The 23,334-nt window shown below is 50.0% G+C and overlaps 1 protein-coding gene across 1 annotated transcript in view; it reads right to left on the bottom strand.

Moving 5' to 3' along the window:
• Positions 1-23,334, bottom strand: part of CD247 (CD247 molecule) — a 78,188-nt gene that overhangs the window by 5,138 nt on the left and 49,716 nt on the right. Inside the window, exons 2-4 of the mRNA XM_030875573.3 lie at positions 2,292-2,395; positions 1,055-1,111; positions 395-475 (exon numbers count right to left, since the gene is read on the bottom strand). Of these exons, the coding sequence (XP_030731433.1) occupies positions 395-475; positions 1,055-1,111; positions 2,292-2,395 (242 nt within the window). The remainder of the gene's footprint in view (positions 1-394; positions 476-1,054; positions 1,112-2,291; positions 2,396-23,334) is intronic.

Below are 23,334 nucleotides of genomic sequence, written 5' to 3'. Positions count from 1 at the left end.
ACACGGACACGCTCTCTCACACCCAGGCTGAGCTCTGCTCTTAAGAAGACCCCACTCGGGCCTCCTCCAGCCGCTCCCCTCCCCACAGGGTGTGGAGTCTACAGCCGAAAAGCACAGAGTTGCTGGGAGCCCGGCATAAGGGCCTGCTTGCCGCATTAATGTGTGTGAGGCCCCTTGCGATGCAGGAGGGAGCCAAGGGCGAAGGCGGAGAGGGGCAGCGGCAAACGGGGCCCCATCTGTCTGCATGGCCAGGCCTCTCGCACGTCAGGGTCCAGCGTAGTGGCAGCGTGCGCTGGCATTGAGAAGCCCTCTCCTCACTGCCCAGCTGAGCCCTCACACACTCTCTCTCTCTCTCACACACACACACACACACACAGAAACAGCAAGGCCCTACCGGTTTCCCCCCCATCTCAGGGTCCAGGCCCCCTCTCCTATCCAAGACGTCATACTCCTCTCTTCGTCCTAGATTAAGCTCCTGAAACAGAGAGAAAAGCGTCAGAGACCGGAAACAGAAGCTCAGGAGGATGGGGCCAGCAGGACTGGGAGTTCCTTCTGGGTGGTGGCTCACAAAGGAGCACGGACTGGGAGATCCCTCGGCTACCGTCATCTCGGAGAACATCTCAAAGAGCTTATTACCATGGCGGCGGGGGTGGATCATCCATTCAAAGTCCCATTGCACGGAGAGCGTGAAGTCGCTTCTCCACCAAAGGGAAGATTCTACACTTTCCTCCTCCACTCCACCCCTCCAGCCTGCGAAACCGCTGCCAGGCGGGGGCTTGCTAGGGGCAGGCACTACACTACGCAGGCGCTTGCCGTGCATCACACCGCTAGCGCGCCGCATCCTCAGAGAACCCCCACCCCCACCCCGAGGCAGGCACCATGACTATCCCCGTTTTCGGGGTTAGGAAACTGAGCCCCAGGGAGGTTAAAACAACTTGCAAGGCTGACAGCCGCGGACGAGACCTACAACCGAGCCCCAGCCGCTGTTTTCCCCACGTCCCAGCAGAGGACTGCACTTTCTCTACACCGGGCTCTACGGGAAAGGCGGACTTACATTATAGACCTGGTTCTGGCCCTGCTGGTAGGCGGGGACGTCGGCACTCCTGCTGAACTGGATGAAGAGGAGAGAAAGCGTGTTACTCTCTGCGCAGGCAGCCTCGCTCCGCTCCTCGACGGCCAACGGCGCGCGCCCTGCCTGCGGGGGGGCTGGATCCTTGCGGGAGCCGGTGGCGCGGCAGCTTCTTTTCTGAGCTCAACTGTCCTTACACCTCCCGGAGGTCAAGCGTAGCCACCGCACGGGCCCGCGGCACTAGCCGCAGCTTCCGGTCCTTGGCCCTCGCCCTCGCGCGTGCGCAGAAGCGCCGGGCTCGCGGGCCGCGCCCCCTGGGTTCCGGGAGGTTCTCCAGGCCCCTTCCTCTCAGGGGCTCGGAGGACACCTCGACGAGGGTGGTGGCTGTGCAAGGTCCCACCTTCTAACTTGACCTCTGCAGCAGGGTGCTTTCCGTGTGGCACTGTGTGTCCTGAGGACCTGCCCCGGGCGCATGGCCTCGATCTGTTTTCAGTTCATGCGCCTCAGCTGAAACTGCGCGGTTTTGCAGATTCAGAGCATTGGGAACCACCTGAGAGATCATTTAGGGCAGCGTTGCTCAAACTTAAGAAAATCCATAAGACACTATTTCTTATAATAAAATCTTTTGCAAAGTCCAAAATCCAAAAGAGAAATGGGTTGAGGCACGGAAGTCATAACGACTGAGGCCTCCGTTCAGGAAGTCCTTCCACCCTCTGCCCATGCCACGGCCACCCCCAGTCCCAGCCCCTCCAAGAAATGCAGGGTCTGCAGGGCACTAAGTGAAAACCCAGGCTCTGGGCCAACCCTCCTTCGTACTGATAAGCAAACAGGTTTGAAGAGAAAAGGCTGACCGAGCATGGGTCAGAAGTTGGACAGCAGAATCTGGAAAGAGATTCCCCACCTCCCTGCTCTTCACTGCCTGAAGCATAACCCCCTTTCCTGCCATCAGAAACCCTGCCCTGGGACGCTTTGATGTTCACACATCTCTACGTCTCCTCACTAAGGGGCCAGCACTAGACTCACCATCCCACTCTGTCCCACTCAGCCAGACATCCCCCCCTTCCCCACCCCCCCGCAGTGGGCACACTTGGCTGGTCCCTTTGCCCATGTACACCAAGACTCAGGTACCACCCACGCTTGAGACTTTCCAGCACCAAGGCCCTCTGAACATCCACCGAGCTGGGGAGCCCATGCCCTCCCCCCAGAACCCAGTGGTACCCACCTTCGCTCTCAGGAACAGGGCAGTGACAATGACACCATAGATGAAGAGGATCCCATCCAACAGGTAGCATAGTTTAGGATCGAGCAGGCCGAAGCTCTGTGCCGCTGTGTTGAGAGATGAGATTGGTCAGTCAGGCTCAGGTGACGGAACATGCCCTCACAACCCCCGGGGGCGGGGGGGCAGGGGTCCCCTGAAGGGTCAAGGAAACCACGACAGGGTGCTAGGCCCACTCTCCATACCCCACCTGCACAACCTCTCTCCCCACCTTGGACCAGCCCCTGGGAAAACCTAACCTGCCCCAACAGTGGACATGGCACCCGGTAGGGCCACAAAGCCTGAAAGGCAGGAAGGTGAATGGAAGGTGAAATTGTCCACTGTGCACAGGGCGGCTGCCTCACGGCACGGGAGCCCAGCTGGGTGTAAGCCCCATCTGAACCATGCATTCCGGAAGCCACCCCAAATTACCAAGGGGCCCCTAATCCCTACTGCCATAACAACCTTGGTCAAACTGTCCTATGCAAACTGGAGTACAATGGAGTTGGGGAAAGAGGTACGGTAAATATTCTGGTTAAATAAAAGTTAGCATTTCTACTTGAAAGCTCACTGCACTATGAGTGAGGAGACACTGTTCTTCCTACCAGGTATGTGTGCAGCAACTCAGGTGTAAAACGGGGCGTAGTAGGCGTCTCACTCCGCCCCTGCCTGGTATCAGAGAAGCAGCGGTCCCGCGGCCACAGTCTCTCCCGGGCCCGGGGCGCCCTCCCATGGCCGCCTGCAGGACTACGTCGGGGCTACGGGAACGGGATAACGTGCACTGGAACAAGGTCTCATCCTTACTAGTTTTGTGACTTGGGGCAGGTTATTTACCCTATTTCAGCTGCCTCTTCTGTTGACCAGGGTGAAAACTGTAACATTTCTTTAGTGTTTACTCGGTGCCGGACACCGCTTTGATGTAGTAACTTGTCAGATCCTCCCAACAGCCCCACACGGACACACGGAGGCACAGAGAAACTCAGTTTTCGCCAGGAGCACGCACACAGCAAATGAGAAGCAGCCCAGGACAGCCCAGGCAGCATGTCTCCTCTCCTCTCCCCCACGTGCTTCTGCCACAAGCCCTGGGAGCAGGTGATGCAAGCCTGCTCCAGAGTCCCCACCTCCACCTCGTGACTCCCTCTGTCCTCAAACCTTTTACTCCTTCCCTAACTCTGGGGCCCTCCTGGCGCCGGGCAGCTGATCTCTTTGTAAACTTCCCATAGCCCCTTCTCAGAAACCATCCACGAGCCAGTCTTCCTGAGCAAAGTCCAGCCCTGACTTAGCAGCTCAGGTCCAGGCCTCAGCACGCCTTCTCCCCACACTGCCCCTCCTGCTCTACCCACCTGCCTTTGCTGGGGCTGGTTCCTCTTCCCCGCCTACCATTGCTAGCACCACCCGCTCCACTCAGCTGCTGGAAGGGGACTCAGGTTCCGCCATCACAGCCCCTAGTGAGAATTCAGTGTGCTGATGGATTGATGGATTATGAAATTCCCCTCCATCTAGGCTGGAGTAAGTGCTGGAGAACAATGGCCGCATCTTCATGCTTGCCTCTTCCTTCACCCCCAGCATCAGAGCACAGAGCACAGGGAAGACATTCATTAGATCTATGGAATTTTCAGGGAAGATGCCAGGCCCCCTACACGAGGTTGGCCTGCCTTCCGGCCCTGAGGCAGTGCCGGAAGCCCCTGCTGACCAAGGGTGGGTGTCCGAAGTCCTCGAGGAGACAAGCCAGCCCCCAGCAAAGGCCACCAAAGCTGGGGTGTTTTTCCTTTTAGGACTGGAGAGGAGGTGACAGCGGCAATTTATGGGGGTGGTTGAGATTCAGAAAAAGGGTTGGGAGACAATCGCTCAGTTGCCTGTCACATAAAATGAGAAGAGAAAAATTACCGGACAGTAAATTTATAACAAACCAGAAGAAATATTTCTTGGTGTTGTGCAGAGCCAGTGCAGTGGGGGAGGGGATTGGGCACCTCCCCAGAGATAAGTAATAGAAAAAGGTTTTCTTTCTTTCTTCCTTTTCAAAGAGCAGCATGATTTTATGACCAAAGACAGGTGTGCTGTGTGTGGTTTGGTGGAGGAAAGGGTATTAATAGCCACACGCTTCCCAGGGTAGGAAGCTTCCCTCTGCCTAGTCCAGCTGTGCCCATGCAGGGAGGAATGGGACTGAGGAAGGCAGTGGTCATCCAGGAAGCTCCCTGAGGGGACCCAGGACCTAATTCAATCACGTGACTAATTAAATATTTATTGGCCTTTTGCTTGATGTCAGGGGATATTGAAATAGAAAGAGCCCTGGATTGGGTATCAGATGTGTTCTAGTCCTTCCCCTGCCACTAAGTAGCTGTGTGGTCTTGGGCAAGTCCCCTTACCTCTCTGGGCCTCAGTTTCACCATGTGTAAAATGGTGGATAATCATGTCTATCTTGAGGGTGTGGTGAGAATCAAATGAGAGAATGTATCGGTAGGTGTTTTTGTAAATTTCCTCCATAAGGCTAATGATGTCTAGCATTTGGGTAGGGTCTTCTGAGTCCCTGCTCTCATGGAGCTTATGGCTTAGCTCATGAGGCCACACCCAGGGTGGAGGGGCTTCCCTTGAACAGCAGGCAGCTTTCCAAAATGACAACTCAAAGGCAGGAGCCACGGACACTCCCGGTTCCAGCTTCTTCCCAGCCCCCCACCATCTCCAAAGCAGAGACCTGTTCGCCTCCTTCCGTGAGCCATTTGTCACGCTGTTTCTATCCCCACCACATTCGGTCCCAAAGAGAGGTATTTAATGGGGTTATATGGTGGCTGTTTTCCTAGACAAGTGGAGAAGCTGTTTTACTTCACGCTTCCCATTCCCTGTCCCAAGTCCACAGCACCCCAGAGAACCCCAGCACTTGAACAAGTACCCAGATACTGATTGAGCGTTCTCGCTCTCAATCCTGGCTGCATATTAGAATTAGCCCACTCCCTTATGCCCCCAGGTTCTCATTTAATTGGTCTGGGGTAGGGCCTGGGCATGAGCATGGGCCAGTGCACAGCAGGGTTGAGATTCAGAGCTGCAGTGTCACTCGGGTGCAGCCTTCCACAGTGATACAGCCATACCCTATAACAAGTATAAATTCCATGCCAAACAGAGACAAAGAACAAAATTAAAGACTCACATGCACTGTCATTTTTGTGTACTTCTGAACTGTGTATTATTGAACTTCTCTAAGTCTCAGTTTCCTCATCTGTAAAATGGGGATAGTAATATTACCTGTCTCATTAGGTGATGGTGAAGCTTAATTAAGATAATTATCACGGGGTGCAGGACCTGGCAGGTAATAAGTGCTCCATACATCAGCCATTGTTATCACCGTGATTTTTTTTTCCCAAATCACCACCAATACATTTATTTGAGGAAGAAAGGGTCAAAACCTAGCAGTAGCCTCCTAGCCCAGGCCTGGACATGATGGTGACCTTGTGAAAGGGGATCTCGCCCTATTGACAAAGCAGGAGACCCTATTTACAAAGCAGGACAGCGATGCTCCCAGCTGAGCTGCAGGGTGAGAGCTGGGGGTGGAACCTGACTCCATGGTCCTTTTCCCATCCAACCTGGGCCTCCACAAGCCACTCCGTGGGCCCCTGCAGGCAGACTCAGCAAAGCTGAGTAAGGGAATCCTTCCCCAATTCCCCAGCCCCAGTCCACATTACCCAGGTGCAACGGGTGACCCAATCCACGGGCCACAGCCCCAGGCTCCCTGGACCCCCGCGTCCGGACAGACACATGGCAAATACGGAAACTGAAGCCCAGCTGGGCTGGAACACATCTAGGTGCTGCAGGGTTGGAGTGGTCTTACAGGTGCTCCAGGATCAGGCCTCACGCCAGGTGGCCAGGCTGAGACAGGCGATTTAAAGGTGATTCCAGTTACTCCAGGGCAAAGCACGACCCTAATGTCACCTGGAGAAAAAGCAGGCTGGAGCTTCAGAAGAGCTTGGCCCTGCATACTCAGGTACTTCCCGCAGTGGATCTGAGATTAGAACACTGGGGACAAAAGGGGATCCAGCCTGCAGCTTGTGTTTGCTCAGAGCCAGAAGACTGCCTGCTAGCACGCTCACTGCAATCCCCACCACAAACATGGGGCCGCTCCAGTTGGCCAGGGCCTGGCTGAACCGGGAACCTGGATTCCAGGTGTTTCCCAGCCCCCGTGTCATCACACTGTCACCCATCAAGTAGGCACTGGTGAAGTGGGCCGACAGCGTGATAAGCTGGAGACTTCCTGCCAGGTAGCAGGTGTGAAAGGAAAATCAAAATTGTGTCAGCATTGCCAAGAGAGCTCTCTAAAATGGAGCCAGGAGACCATTAAGAAAATGTGACTTATGCACGTCTCAGCCTGGATGGAATCTGACCTTTTGACCTGATGATGTCATCCAGAACACCTGCCAGAAACTCAAGACACTTTTTGGACCCTTACCCTAAAATAACACATGGCCGTCTATCTACTTATGGAACCCGCACTCTAGAACAACTTGAGATTCCTGAAGGACAAATAATTTCCAACTCATGTCAGAATCAATCACACTTCTCTCCAGGCAACTCTTAACGGCCTGGTGGCTGTTCGTCTTTCTAAGTCCCTGATGCTTTCTCTTCCTCTGAACACTCTTTCAGGGTTACCCGAATCTGTGTCTCCCAAATTTCAGTACTTAAGACCCCAAATAAACTCCTCCCTTATTTGCAGCCTCCTGCATTATTTTTTGGTTGACACAGGATGCCTGGGACACGCCCTGTGAGACTCCAGGGGAAACCGGAGTCAGATCACAGCGTATCTGTCCATACGTTCATTGCCATCAAAATCGTTATGAGTCTTATTAGTGACAGTGAGCCCAGCCACCTCTATACACCCTTTTGTCATCTTCATAAGAGCCCTGCGTTCAGAAAGTTTCATGGCACTGACCACTAACAGGAAGATTCTGGGGCCCCAGAAGGCAGCCTGGAGGAGACACCTGCCCTTACAGGGTCTGGTTTCTCTGGGTGAGATGTATTTGAATTGTGTTGTTTTTCTGTCTCTCAGGCAGACTGGAAGCTTCCGTGAACAGAGAGAACAGGACTTAATCAACCTGGCCCTGCTGTAGCCCGAAGCTGCAGACACACACTGGTACCCATCTCCCCCTCCAGCAAGTCCTTTTTAGGAGCAGAGCATCTGCTGAACTCCCTCACATCCAACTTATAAGGATACCTCCCATTTGAACCCCAAGCTGTACTTTTAAAATGACTTCCTGTATCTGATCAAGTTTGATTCTCATGAGAGCCCAGAAGGTAGGCAGGGTGCTATTATTTCACAGGTTGATAAACTGAGACCAGAGGAACAAAGTACCTCCGCTGAGGACACCTGCAGATTAGCAGCAGAGCTGGATGGGATTATTGAGTCTCCCAATTCCAGGTACTTGTCTAACCCTTCTGCCTCAGGTGCACCTCACCTTTAGGTGTAGGACACAGAGTTTTCGCCTAGCTCTGAATTCACAGCCCTTACTGTTTGCTGGCTTTTGACACTGTCACAGCAGTTTGTGAACTTTTCACATCGTGTCTCCCTCCCCGACAAGCCCTGGAAAGCACAGATGATGCATTTTGGTTTCACTTGCTTATTTCCCCTTCTCACCTAATACATATGAGGCCACTTGAGAAGAGGAAAGAACATAAGCCTCAGAGCCAGAAAGGCTAAGATTTAAATTCTGAATCTGCTTCTTACTGGCTTTGTGGTTGGGGACAGCTCTCTTAACCACTCTGAGCTTCAATTCCTCCATCTGCAAAAGGGGTTTTAATAATAAGACTGACTTCACAGGATAGTTATGCAGATGCAATGAGTAACAGTGTGTGGAGAAAGCGCCCTGCCTGGTGGCACGTGCTGAGCCCAGGGGTCTCAGGTGAACTTCTTTGCCACGACAGAGGCTCTGAAAGTACAAGCAGCAGCAGGAGTGGACCAGGACTTCCCACCCCGTCATGTCCCATCAGGCCAAGGTTGGGGACGGAACCTGGTCAGCTTCCCCAGCTCAAGATGGAACGACCCACCTTTCAGGGTATATGATAAAACCAGACAATGCATATGTATAAAGTACTTGGTATAAAACAGGAGCTCAATAGTGTGTGGCTATCCCGAGAACTCCTGGCTTCACCAGATGATAACGAGGTAACTTACATTTGCACTGTGTCCAGTTTAGAGAACTCTGTCCTTGTGTTACCGGGTTTAATCCCCAGAACAACTCTGTATGATATGGGCAGAATGACTGCCAGTTCTATTCAGAGGAGGAAATTCAGTCTCAAAAAGATCACTCAGCTAGAAAGTTCCCAAATTCCGTCTGATGCAAAGTCTCTCCACTTTATCCCGGTGCGTCTGGGGTTTCTCTCATTCAGAGAGCTTCCTACCTTTAGTAGGAGTTTCTTCTCTAATACCTCCAGCCTCTGCTTGAATAGCTCAGGTGACCAGGAGCTCACCACCCATCAATTACTGGTGAAGAGCTCAAATTTTCGGAGCTTTTAAAAAACAACTTTGGTCTTAGTTCTGCCTCCAGAAGCACAAAGCACACAGATTCTCCCACGTCTATAGGACCTTTAAAATCCCACCCATGACCAGCTTGTCTCTGCCTTCATACGAAGCACTTTAGCATCACAGCAAGAGTTAATCCTTTGAAGGTAGACAACTTGAGACCTGGCTCTGCTGCTTAACTAGCTGTGTGAACACGGGATAATCATAGCTACCTCCCAGGGTGGGTGAGGTAAAGGGGACGGGCTGGTAAGCTCTCACTACATAGGAGCTAATGGCATCAATACTAATAGCCTATGATTCAGGTAGGAGCAGCTTCCAAGACTCCTGATCTCCTTTTGCATCTCCAACCTTGAGCCCAGGGTCCTGCTGCTGCCCAGCCCCATCTCCAGACTCAGACACAATCGGTGATGACATTGCAGGCTAAGAATTTAGAAAACAGGAAGTCATGTGTTTTCAGGAAGGCAGTGGCAGAGCAAAGGGGGTACCTCTGCTGGGTGTGATGCTCAGCCTGTCGACCGCAGCCTCATAGGCACCCAGGGGAGGGCCTGGGGAGTTGCTCTCTTTCACTGAGCAGCTAACTTTCACTGCAGCAGGAAAAATATAGGCTAGACACACAGGGTAATAGTTATAACCACTAGCTGAAGATTTATTTTGTGCCAGGAAGCATGTGTGAGTTTTCTGATTTGATCCTTACAGCAACTATGATTTTACAGCTGGGAAGCCTGAGACTTGGAGAGGTTTAATAACGTGCCTCAGGTCTAGAGCCAGGGTTGAACCCAGGCCTGTTTGAATCCATAATCCAGACACCATGTGGTCCAGAGTCCTAACCACCATTTGGTAATACCCTTGGACCACTTACTGGTCTTCAGGGATGGGGAGAAGGGATCCTCACCAGGCTGTGGAGACCTTCCTTCTCAAAGGATCCACGTTAGTAGTTGATGTCCTGAGTTTACAAATGACCTTCTTTCTTGGAGGAGACAAGGGGCTGAAAGGCCTAGGGGGTTAACAGGTACAGCTGACCTGCTGTCAAATGTGAGGTCAGGGGTCTTCCCTGTTGGCGCAGTGGTTGAGAGTCCACCTGCCGATGCAGGGGACACGGGTTCATGCCCCGGTCCGGGAGGATCCCACATGCCAGCGGAGCGGCTGGGCCCGTGAGCCATGGCCACTGAGCCTGCGCGTCCGGAGCCTGTGCTCCGCAACGGGAGAGGCCGCAACAGTGAGAGGCCCGCGTACCACAAAAAAAAAAAAAAAATGTGAGGCCAGGACCCACACTGGTCAATGCCCAGAGAGGCTGACCCACTTGGAGGCATCCTAATCACCTTGACCTGCAGAACAAGTCTATGTCATTTATCAGTACCATGTAATTTATTGCTAATCGCTTTAATTTGCCAGTCTCCTCAACTCCCTCCTCAGTGTTGCATTTCAAATATTCATGTTTCATTGTAAAGCTAATCATCTGGTCACAATCATCTACAAATTATTTCCCCATAGGCAAGGATTCTAAGGGAATGGGGCAAAAAGGGAGCTGTTTGATTTCATAGAAGTAACAGGGCTATGAGTAAGTATCTCCCTTTCTCTATTTTTATTTCCGTTAAATTTGTTATGTTGGTGCAATAATTTAAAATTTTTTTCTGTGATCACTTTTTATTTTCAAGTAAATCTACTCATTATAAAAGTGCAGGAAAGTAGAAAAAAATCAAAATCACCCGTAATACCACGTTCAAACACAGCTACTATTAACATGATGGCAGATTGCCTTCCAAAGTGTTTGTTATTTATAAATTGTAATCATCCTACATAAAAAAATTTTCCCTGAAAAAAACATTTTTTCAGTTAGTGTTATAATTTAAAATTATATTTCCATGTTATTTCACATATTCATATTTCATGTTACTTTATAGTTTTACTGAATATTCTTTTTAAAGGTTGCGTCATAATCCTTCCACTGTTTATTTAACCATTCCCCAATGGATGGCCATTTGTTTCCAATTTTTCACCATTGTAAAACATTCTGTGATGAACCGCTTCATTCCTAAAGCTTTTTATAGGTTTAGAATTTAGTCAGTAATACTTTGAAAAATGAAAGCTAAGACAACTGGTCCAAGAGAAAAATCAGCTAAAGATATAAAAGTAGGCAATTCTCAGAGGAGGAAAAATAAATTGCTTATAAGCATCTAAAAAGACACTCAATCTCACTACTGGTCAGATAAATAAAAGTACAAAATGACAAAGAGATGGATCCCGTTTTTCATAGCTGGTTAGAAGATCACAGCTGTGAGGGTTTGGGGAGGAAGGGCACTCCTGGCAGAGGGACAGCAGGTACAAAGGTCCTGTGGTGACCCCAAGCCTGGTGTGGCTGAACAGAAAGGAAGTGGGTGTGGCCAGGGTGGCATGGAAGAGGGATAGTGCTAGAAGATGAGGTTAGAAGGTGACAAGAGGGGGGGGGGCATTAGTTAGAACCTCTTTGGTCAGTGGATTTTACTCTTCATGAGATGAGCAATTGCAGGGTTTTCTCTTTTTACAACAAATACACATTATTTTTGTAATTTCAAAAACATGAATAAAATTTAAAAGAAAAATATTGAAGCCAATTGGGTTCACAGTTGCCTTGGGCCATTGGGTTGGCTGGAGATGCAAGACAGGTGAGCTGCAGGATGGGCCTAAGATCCTGGCTGCACTCCCAGGGGGCCAGCCTGCTCTGTGAGGTCCTCCGTGATTTGCCTTCATCCACCCGAATGTAGTTACTTTATCTTTTTCTGCCCTTGTCCCATAAACGAAGCTATGGTTTCCACGCAGAGAGTGGTTTATTTCTGCTGAAGGGATGGATGCAAGTCCATTCATTTTTGCTCGCTCATCATTCATTACACTTATGACCACCAAGCCTTTGTTTCTGTTATGGCTGTATTGTGTCCCCTCAAAATTCGTATGCTGAAGCCCTAACCCCCAGTACCTCAGAAAGTGATTGTATTTGAAGATAGGGTCTTTAAAGAGGAAAGTAAGTTAAAATGAGGGTGGCGCTAATCCATTATGACTGGTGTTCTTATAAGAAGAGGCGATTAGGACACAGGCACGCACAGAGGGAAGACCACGTGAAGATACAGAGAGAAGACGGCCACCTACAAGCCGAGGAGAGAGGCCCTTAGAAGAAACCAATCCTGCTGACACCTTAAGCTCAGACTTTCCAGCCTCCAGAACTGTGAGAAAATTAATGTCTGTTGTTTAAGCCACTAAGTCTGTGGTACTTTGTTACGGCAGCTCTAGCAGACTAATACAGTTTCCTTCTCGGAAAACAGCCATCATAATTCCTAACTTCTGAGTCACTGTAAGGAGGGGGCATATTGCATGTAATCAAGAACCTAGCACAGTGCCTGATACATAGTAAGTACTCAAAACACCGTGATAGGCCATCGTTATTAGCAGAAGGTGCAGGCACTGTGCTAGGCAGTGGGGAGCAAGTAGACACAGATCTAGCCTCACAGCTGAGTAGGGCGGTGAGCACGTAAGCGGATCTTCCCATTAGGAGAGATGCACGGGCGCTGAGGAGACCCCAGGGAGACGACGCCCTCATCAATGCTCTGGGAGTAAAACAATGACAGGCAGTGATCTCCCTTGGTGAACAGAGTTCACGTTTCAGTTCTTTCCACTCATTCCACCTTCCCAGCAGCCCCTCAAGGCCCACGGACAAGTCTCTCATTTTAGTGGACAGCATTTGCTCTGTACCAGGCACAGTTATAAGCAAGATATACACACACTCACACACACACAGAAATATATACGTATAGGTGTATATATACATATATGCATGTATGTATACATATACATGTATATCTATACCTATCGAGAGAGAGAGGGAGAAAGAAGGACTCATTCTTCCCTCTTGCTGCCAGCTTGGACCCGTGGCTTTCCCGGTTGACTCCAGGGATTGACACTATAACAACTGTGGTCATACCAAACATTTGCTCTACACTTTACAGTTACAGAACTCTTTTACGTTCTTGATTCATTTGATCCTAACAAGAGTGAAGTGAAGTGAAGCCAGGCAGATCTTATGTGCTCCACTTTGCAGATAAAGAGTCTGAAGGTCAAGGAGGTGAAGTGACTCTCCTGAGGTCCCAAGGTGCCCGTGGAGCAGAGCCTGGAAGAGAGGCCATGTCTTACCAGGCCTTTGTTCTTTCACACAGCACACAGCACACAGCCCTGTCATTATGCTCTTGAACGTTAGCACCATTTAAACGAAATCCACTCTAGAGCAAAACCCTCATGTAAAAGTTCCAAGCAGGATTTTGCCATTTCTCTGAGAATTTATTCTGCAGATAAGCCCTCACAGTATCCAGAGATATATGCACAAAGATATTTATTGCAACATTATCTGCAGGAGCAGAAAAAAGAAAAAAAAAAAGAAGAAAAACAAGGTAAACGTCCACCAGCCAGAAACCAGATAAATAAATTTTGGTGTATTCATGTATAGTAGTTCAAAAAAACAAACACAACAGATAGTTCTGTGTGTGCTGCTGTGGAAAGATCTTCAGGATAATTAGATGAAAGGCAAGCTCTGGAATGGTGTGTTTAATATTTGTGTATAAAAAACAAGAGGTATATTATGTAGGCTGCATATGTATACTGATACAGACATAAAAACGTATCTGGATGGAGTTTCTGCTTGGGATGATGAAAAAGTTCTGGAAACATTCGTGATTATGATGAATCTCTCCATTTAGAACTCGTTTCTGTAAACACGGTTTGTGCTTTTCAGTGTACAAGTTTTTGCACATAATTTGTTAAGTATATTCCCTTTGTTTGAGGAGAAGCCACTAGCTGGGAGAAAATGTTTTTGAATCACACACATAAAAGAGGATTGAATCCTGAATATATAAAACTCTAAAATACAGAAGGAAGTTGGGGAGGGAAATTGCTCTGTATCCTGTTTGTGATCATGGTTACATGAATCTACCCAAATTTTAAAATTCAAAGAACTACACACCAAAACTAGTGCATTATTAATTATTATTACTATTAAGTGTGTAATTTCTTTAAAAAATAAAAAGTCTATAAGACAGTAAAAAAAGAAAAGAAAGTTCTGGAAACAGATAGTGATGATGGCTGCACAGCATTGGGAATGTACTTCACGCCACTGAATCGTACACTTATAAATGGTTGAATGGTAATTTTATATCATTTATAACTTACCACAGTAAAAACGTATCTATATCTATCTATCTACCTATCTATATATCTGGATAGCTACATACACAAAATATATTTTCCATGGTTAACTCTGGAGAGGAATGAGTGGAGGAGGATGTCCGGAAAATTTTACTTATTTTCTATTTTGCAGCTTTTTGTGCTCTTTGAAATTCTATGATAGTATATTACACTTATAATATTAAACGACCCAAACAAAAACAAATAACGTGAACCCTTAAGTCAAACCAGGTGTGTGCGGCACAGTTCTAAACAAACAGAAAGTGGAGGGACAGGGACTCGTCCATCTAGCAAAGCACCTCGAACTTGGCTGTGTCTCAGTACGTTTCCAGTGATGACTTGCTGGCATTTGGAAGTATTTCAAATATACAGAAATTTTCACTCTAGTGGCATTTGGGGAAATTTTAATACATTTATGCATGAACATCAAAACCATTACTGCTAATGAATAGCACAATCGTTATTGTTGCTATTATTATCCAGTGCTGCAGAAAAGAGATGTTTTCACACGCAAGTCCCTCCTTGCCCCATCCCTGACATGAGCACCAGCCCAGCCAGGTGAAAGCACCTCGGACCCACGGCCTCGCTCCAGCCATACCACTGCTCCCTGGGAGTCGGGTACCCAGGAAGCCAAGCAGGTTTCTGGGCATCAGGAGCTGAGCTGCCTGAACAACCCAAGGAAGACCATAGGACAGAAGGGAGGCAGAGGGGCCATCCCTGCAGCCCTCATCTGCCCTCTGGAAACCATCCTGCTGGCCCCAGGCGACTGAGGGTACCCCCTCGGGGCTCCGACAGCACCCACAACAGAAACCTGTGTATCTATCTGTCTGACTGATGCCCCCTCCAGCTGAGGGCTCCCTGAATCCGGGGCCATGCCTCCTCCACCTTTGTAGACCCTGTGATGGGCTTCTCTTGCTACACTGTGGCAGGCTGGGGGTGAATCCCAGGATGAGGCCCCGCTGAGCAGCTTCCCGCTGCATCAAGCTTCAGCTTCTCCGAGATTTGGGGAGGACATGCTATTTCGATTGGAAATCAGACACAAGTACTTTATGGGGTAAGCAACTCCCCGGTATTTTAAAGAGGCAAGCTTGCGCTTTCTGAGGCCAAGCTCACTGTTCCACGTGGGGAGGTCCCCCTTGAAAGGGGACGGGAGAAGCAGGGGTTGGCTTCCGGGGCTTCTCTAGAGGTAGTCGTGCTCACACCCCTGGGCCCTGGCCACCCACGTCCGACAGAGGTGGGTCCTGCCTAGGCTGTCACAGCCCACCCACCCAGTGCACTCCGAGGCTGGCCTCTTCTGTCCAACCACAGCCAAAGCCCAGGTGTGCCAGACCGCACCCCAAGTCACCAACCGAATTCCCCAGAGGGAGAGGAACCCTGGGCGCAGGGCAGGGCTCTGGGACCCTTCCTCCCCACGCGGCCAGGGCGGGCTCCCGGCTCCCACCGCCTCGCAGTGCGGTTACGGGAGCAGTAGCTCCTCCCCTCGGCCCACAGCTGTCTCCTCGCTCGAGGTTTCCTGTCGAGCGGCGCCATCCAGGGCCTGGGTTATCGCCCGAGATCTCCCGTCTGAACTTGAGCTGTTCACACACGCTCATGCGCCCGCCCCCGCTTGCGGTCCCTTCCCCAGCCCCACCGCCTCTGCGGGGACGTCGGCCTGGGGCTGGGAGCGCTCGGGGGTGGCTGGATCCGTGCCGGCTCGGGGGCTGGGGCCTGAGGGGCTACCTCCCAGACGCCAGGGAGATCTGTCCAGGGGTCCCCCCGGAGAGGCAGGCCCTGGGGCCTGCATGGGGAGCGGGGAGGAACAGAGAGTGACCGGGAGAAGGCCTGGCTCTGTGCGTCCCGGCACACGCCCACACGTGTCCACCGCACGGCCCTGAGGACACGCCGCTGCCTTCCCATCCGAAGGCCCTTCTGGAGACATAAACCTCCCCCGCGGAGAGCCTCAGTCCCACCAGCGCTACTTCCCCTTCTCAGAGAGCCAGGAGGAGGCACAGGGGTCTCTCTGTTCTCACACAGGGGGACTCCAAATGTCAAAGCCGCCGCTCTCAGAATCCGCGGCTGCTTTCGTTTTGGAGCCCTTAACACTCAGTGTCAGGGCCTTCCCGGTGCTCACGCCCAGCAGAAAGCGAGCCCTGGAGTTCATCTGCCCCTCTGATGGGGCAGCTCTCTGTGGAGCTCCTGGGCGCACGGGGACTGGCCGTGTCTGGGCTGTGTTCTCTCTCACCCACCCCGGGAGTGAGGGGCCACGGTGGGGAGGGGAGTGACCCAGAAGATAACCCCCGTCGGCTTCTCCTGGTTTCCTCTGGCTTGAACGAACCAGGTCGCGTAACAGGGTGTTATGAAAAATACCAACGCAGAGAATTTTGACTGCGAAGGACCGAAAAAGTCAGATGAGCTAGTTCCTGGGTGAAGAGGGGCTGCTTTACACCTCTTGACTGGCAGCAGAGCCAAAGCCCTCAGCAGTGCTTGCCAGGTTGGTCTGGGGCCGGTGTCAGCACCGCCCCAGAGTGGCTGAATTAGAGTCTCTAAAGGAGGGTCCAGGGATCTGCATTTTAACATGCTGCTCCATGTTCTCTTGTACGCTTCACTGCCGGCACCACTGCCTTCTGGGTTGGTTGGGTCTGGAAGATTCTATGAATGCATCCACCCCGACCTAGCATTTGCAGATAGGCTGCTCCTTGAAGGAAGGCAGCCCCAAGGCTCCCTGTCGTAGACACAGAGCAACCCAACAGCGACCAGTGCCTCCACACTCGGTCACTTTTGTCAGAGGAATTCAAGGGATTACAGCCCCGACATGGCAGGTCCGTCTTGTGTTCATTCCCCACATTTCATCGTGTTGATGTGTGATCTCACGTGGACATCATGCCGTCCCTAACATGGCTGCCTGGAGTTCTGCTTTGTTTAAAATATACTAACAAGGACAGTCCCATAATTTCTTTTTCTCCTTCTGGCTCCGGTTTTTTCACATCCAGTCATTTGCTGAGGACCAGCTTGCTGAGTTCTGGGGCCTGCCCCGGGAAGCCCTTGCTTCCACCTGTGTCTTGGGAGGCTCTGAACAGCTGCAGTGAGACACCAGCCTGGGTGGCGTCAGGAGCTGGGGTGGGCATCTCACACCGCATCAGCACTGTCTTAACATTGGCCTTTGCTCCTGGTACCAGAGCCACAGCTGCTCTGAGCAATTTAGGGACTCTGAGTGGTTTGCTCAGGACTGTGTGGAAATAGGATGGGGGGGCCTGGGCACCCTGAAGCATGCTTTACTTCCTATTGCAGCGTTAGCTGGCCAGAGAACAAGTCCAATTTTCCAAACATACCAGAATGACCAGCGAAGGAGAAATAATGTTGCAGCCGAAACGGAGCTGGCATCTCACCCCTCTATTTCTCCACTGATTTATCCTGGATGGAGAAGGGGCAAAACCACCTACCAATCCCAGAAGATGAAAACCACTGTGAGGTGAAGCAGGGAGCCTGGGAGAGTGCAGGAGTGAGCGTAGGCTTGTATATAAACAGGCACTCGCGAGCTTTCCCAAATGCTTCCCACAGCTCTCCACCCGGATCTGCCTTTCTCCTTCCCTCTAGTAATCCTCTCCAAGCCCTTCTCAGCTCTCCCCTTCCCCTAAGGCTTCCTTCTCCTAGAGCTCCAGCCTACACCAACTTCCATTGCTTTAATGATTTTTTAGCACCAAGCGCACTTTGTTGCTCTCATTGTGTCTAAGGGGTTCTTTCCTACTCAACTAGATTGCACGATGCTCAAGGGCAAAGAAAGAGCCTGGCTTCTAGTTCTTTAGATTCTACCACTGTAGGAAGCCTAGTGGTAGACATCACTGGCACTCAGTCATTACATAATTGTTTGGATGATTAAGAGGCTGATTGATTGATTGATGGCCATTAATGTATAAAACGAATGAATTTTGCCCCCTACATTTCAAAGAACCTATGAGTTGGAAGAGGCCTGAAAGACCGTTTTTATGGGAGCCTGGGCTAATGCTATGACCCAAAGTATGCAACCTCAGGGAAGTTACTTCACCCCTGGTTTCTTCGCCTCCAGAATAAGGGTGTTTATATAACAATCTCTGTGGTTCCTGCTGGCTGTGATCCAGTGTTCAAGCTAGTCATCAGGAAGAAAACTACTTAAGATTTCTTAATGAGCAGACGTCACAAAGTGTCAGATTCCCAAAATGCCCTCCACCTTCCCTGGTGTCCCTGCGTGCATGGCCTTGGCATAAGCATAAGTGAGTAGGGTGGGATGCTGCAGCCCCAGAGCCTCCGAGGGAGGAAGACTGCCAGGGCCTTTTCTCACGGGTGGGTTCCAGGCTGTGGACAGGCCCAGGCCCTGCCAGGCAGGACTGCCACCCAGGGCAGCATCCTACTGCCACCTGAGCAAACAACAGGCCGAGGTTCACCCAGAAAGGATAAGCCTTCTGGGAGGGCCAGCCAACAGCTTCCAGCAAGCCTGCCCAGCTCATCCTTCCACTAAATTCTTCAGCTTAACAAAACTTTTACTCATCTTTCAAGGCTCAGATCAAATGTTACCTCCTCTGGGAAAACTTCTGTGCTTCCTTTAGGCAGAACTAATCTCCCTGCCACGGGCACCTGTTTCTAATCTACAGGTGCCCGAAAAATCAGGAATCATGAGGTAAATTTATTGTCAAACAGAATATCAGTTACATTTTCAAAAATTACATTCAATATGTTCTCCTTCAACCTTCAGATACCTGTTCAGGTGAAATACTTCTAAATTAAAGAAATAGATCCAATTGTTAATCTTGTTTTTAAAAGGTACAAGAAATACAGTACTTCGTCAGGGTTTCCAAGCTTTTTGGACACTCTGTAGTGTATTTCTTGTGTTTTTTTCACATTGACAATTGCACTCATTGCTTTAAACTTAGAAGAATTCCCTGATAAGTTGTCTGGAGGTTGAAGTAGATCCTGTGGAGTGTATTGTTTCAAAATGTGGCTAACATTATGTTTTAAAATAAGTTTATGGTAATGTTTCAGACTTATCAGACTCTAGCTTTTGACACATTTTCACTAATTATTTGATGACAGGTCTGTCCCTGTTAAAAATTAAACTCCACAAGATCTGGAATATATTATATTCTTCTTTATATTTCTTTCTTTGCAATCCTTAGCGAGTGCCAGCACAAAGTAGGTGATCCTAAGTGTTCGACAAATGAATAAATGATAAATTCAGCTGGGATTCACCCCAATCCCTGCTCTGGAGCTGAGCCCAGAGTGAGCTCCCGCCCTCATTCCTGTGTTTTCAACTGTCTCTCTCTAATCCCCGAAAGCTTTGACAAGAAAAATAAGATAAAGACTAAGAGCTTTATGTCTCAGCTGTCCAAAAGAAACGTGAGTGGGTATCAGAAAAATCTGCCCCTGTATGCAGCAAGGTACAGGAAGGGCCCAGCTTCTCACCTCGAGGGGCTGCCGACTAGTCCCGAGGAGCCCTCGGGCGACTTATTTCTGAGCTCCTGTGAGCTGGAGCTGAGTCAGAGCTGGGAGCACCAGGCGGAAGGGCCACGTGCATTCCCAAGCTTCCTATGCAGGTCCTACGTGAGATAGAGGGGGTCTGCTGCCTGGATTGAAGCACAGCCAGAGCTGGAAGGCTTTCCTGGAGGTGTGTTTGTCACTTTGGCAACCCTTGTGTGCTCTGCCCACGCTCCGCAAGCACTCGCCTGTGACGTACTTTGTTCTCATGGATCAAAGGCCCCACAAAGCCTGCCGCCCCTGCAGCTGCTGCACTGGGGACGCGCGCAAACGTGGGCTGCCACCTCTGATGGTGGCTCTCTCCCATGAGAGGGAGTTCACCCTGTGGCTTCCAAGTCAGCCTCTGCCCTCCCTCCTCTCCGGTGGAGGTACCGGTGTGGGTACGCGGGGCAGGATGGGGGGAACCTGGGATGTCACCTCCTCTCTTGCTTTCTCAATTACTCCATAGTTTGGGTCCTCAGGACGTCTCACCAGGACTGCCAGGAATCAATGAGATCTACTACCAGAGCCCATGGGGCTCCTGCAGCACGCTATGGCCCTTCCTACTTGATTCTAAATCTAGATTTATAAGCATATAGACAGAAATGCAGATATCACTATAGAAAAGCAAACGGAAGAAAACAGAGCAAACTGTCAACAGTGGCTTCATCTCTGTTTTGTGAAATTATGGGTGATTTAGGGCTTCCCTGGTGGCGCAGTGGTTGAGAGTCAGCCTGCCGATGCAGGGGACATGGGTTCGTGCCCCGGTCCAGAAAGATCCCACATGCCATGGAGCGGCTGGGCCCGTGAGCCATGGCCGCTGAGCCTGCGCGTCAGGAGCCTGTGCTCCGCAACGGGAGAGGCCACAACAGTGAGAGGCCCGCGTACCTCAAAAAAAAAAATTATGGGTGATTTAAATCTTTTTTATGCCTTTCCCTATTTTCCAAGTTCTATAGTATATTATATAAGAATATACAATTTTGAAATAAGAGAAAATACATTTTTGATGCCTTTTATTAGTCTCCTCCCCATCGTGGTGCCCATCCCCCCTTAGATACACTTTAAGTCAATGAATATCTAAATTATTCTGCATTCTTCATACACATACCAACAGGAGGTAGGTAGCTGATGGGATCCTGGAGTTAAAGCCTAGTTCCAGCCAATTCACAGAGTAGTAGAAGCCCACAGGAGGAAAGGGGACATTTAGCATGGTAGAAATCACACGGAGCTTGTCTCCATCACAGGCTGGTCAGAGCCGAGCCCTGGTCCTCTCCCCGCCTGGATCTCTTCAAGCCCAGAAGGCAGATAGGAGCACATCTGTCTGCTCATCCAACTCAGGGACTGGCATTCCCCTCTCACATCCCAGGATGAGGACAGGCTGGGGTTTGGGTTGCTCTGGGGTCACAGGCCAGCATTCCTGGAACCCGTCGCAAAACACAGCTCACAGGAGAGGCCTGTGTGTGCCAGGCACTGAGTCTGACTGTGCGGCTGGACCAGTGTGGTTTAGGGAACAAAACCTTAGCAACGGGTGGCAATGCTGGAAAAAATGGTGTCCCTTGGGTATCCAAACACACAGACGGTGCGCCCTGGATCAGGACCTGGGAGTGTCTGCATGTGCAATGAGTGGGTCTATACGCACAAGAGCCCATGGGAGAGGGCGTGCCCTGCCTCTCAGAAGTGTCCAAACCAGGAAGGGAGGTGAAATATTCCTTTGGGCCGGGGCCAAGCCCCTGCTGGGAGAGGTTTGCCGGGGTCCTCCAGACCCATTTACAGAGAAGAGACACCTGGGCCATTTCCCAGCCTAGGTTCTCTCTGTCAGAAGAATGTGACCAGCAAGTAGAAGGCAGCCAGGCCAAGCCTCTTCCCCGTGGAAAGGTCTGATCACCATGCTTGTGGGGCTGAAGCCCTTCCAGCCTTCCTCCTGCTTCCCCTCTCCTGTGTCATCCTATCCTCAGGCTGATATACCTCTTCCCTCTGGTTTTTCTCTCAGTGGTCTCCTCCCTGCATTCCCCTTGATTCTCCCCACCAGGCTTTTATTTCTCTGTCACCTCTCCACCTTTCATCTTTCATCAAATGGTCCCTTCCCAAGGTGCCATCATTCCCTGTCGCCTCACACAGAATTGCGTGACGTGTTGCCAGCAGCCCTGGCCCTAAGGACTTGGGGACTGCTCCATTTGCTTGATCCAACTTTCTGGAGGACGGGCAGTCACCCGGCCATCCTGGCAATCCTTCCTAGTGTCTGTGTGCAGCTTTCCTGTGTGACCACTGAGCATGAGCTACTCTGGGCTGGTTAGCATAGAGGCCACACTGTCCACTCTGGTACAGGAATCATCCAGGGAACGGCAGTCAAGTCTGCAGTGTAACCTATGACCTGAGGCCAGCAAGCCTTTCTCAATCCCCAGAAAGGCCAGGTACAGACAGCAAACTCAGAAACCCGCAGTCACACTGCCTGCCCTTTCTATTAGCACACCAGGATGCACCCAATTAGTATCGCGCCTTCCTGCCTCTCATCTGACTTCAAATGGCCAAAGCCCTTCATACCTGGAAGCAGAGACCTGAAAAAGTCATCATTTATTTTTTTAAAGGAGAGCAGGAAAGGGAGGGTAACACACATACACTTATTGACACACACACACACACACACACACACACACACACACACCAAAAAAGTCAGTTTCACGGAGATAGTCTGCTGGGATATTTAGAATCTAGGTTTGTAACTTGCATCTCTTTTCTCTTGAGCCTGCAGTTTAGCCTCCAATTTAGTGGGAACTTGAAATTGCACTAAGTTATTCGTTGAACATCAAGTTCAAAGAGTCACTATTTTTTGGAACAACATCAAACTTTTAAACTTAAAAAAATAGACCCCATTGAAATGAGTGGTTGAAATTTGATCTGAATCTACATCAATTTATTTCCTAAAATTATTAAATTAAGGAGAATGCCAGGGACTTCGCTGGTGGTCCAGTGGTTAAGAGTCTGCCTTCCAATGCAGAGGACAAGGATTCAATCCCTGGTCGGCGAACTAAGATTCCACATACCGTGGGGCTACTAAGCCCACACACCACAACCACTGAGCCCACGGGCCTCAATTAGAGAGGCTGCGTGCCACAAACTACAGAGTCCATGCACTCTGGAGCCCCTGTGCTACAATTAGAAGCCCGCATGCTGCAGCGAAAGAAGCTGTATGCCACAATGAAGATCCCGCAACAAAGACCTGAAGCAGCCAAAAATAAAATAAAATTAAATTAAATTAAAAAAGGAGAATGTCACCCTATTGCCAGAATTAAAACCAGTGATTCATTTCAGCTAAAGAAGTTTCTTTTTCCAGGAGTACTATGTCCTACAAACTTAAAGGGGGATGGTCAGAGTAATGGTGAAAAAGAAAAGGTTTGTTTGCTTGTTTGTGTGTTTGTTTTTAATGTTTTGTTTTCTGACTTAAGAAGGACACCACCCTGGAGACGGCCTTCTCATTCCGTGGGACAGCAAGACACCCCCAGAAATCCTGACACTGCTAATAAGACACAGGCCTTTTATAACTGCCTCAAAAAGAAACCCCTGTAGTTGACTATGTCGTGTGTTTGGTTGTGCGTTGTTTTTCCCCAGAATGTGCCAGTTGTGGCCAATAGCAATTGTCTTTTCACTGGGCAGTAATAAAACTGTTTTTACATTCCCTTCCTTTGAGAAGCTTAATTTATAAACGGAAATAATAAGTTTATAATTATTTCCCCCTGGCAGATGCCAGTCTCCTTGAACAAAATCACCCCAGGATTGCAACCACACAAGGATGAAGTAACAGTTTTTCTGCATGCTCAATTTGTGCTGTGCCCGGAAGGCAGCTGA

This window comes from Globicephala melas, chromosome 1 (genome assembly GCF_963455315.2).
Source record: "Globicephala melas chromosome 1, mGloMel1.2, whole genome shotgun sequence".
Lineage (NCBI taxonomy): Eukaryota > Metazoa > Chordata > Mammalia > Artiodactyla > Delphinidae > Globicephala > Globicephala melas.
Note: the sequence above shows the minus strand (reverse complement) of the source record. Positions and strands in the feature narration are given on the sequence as shown.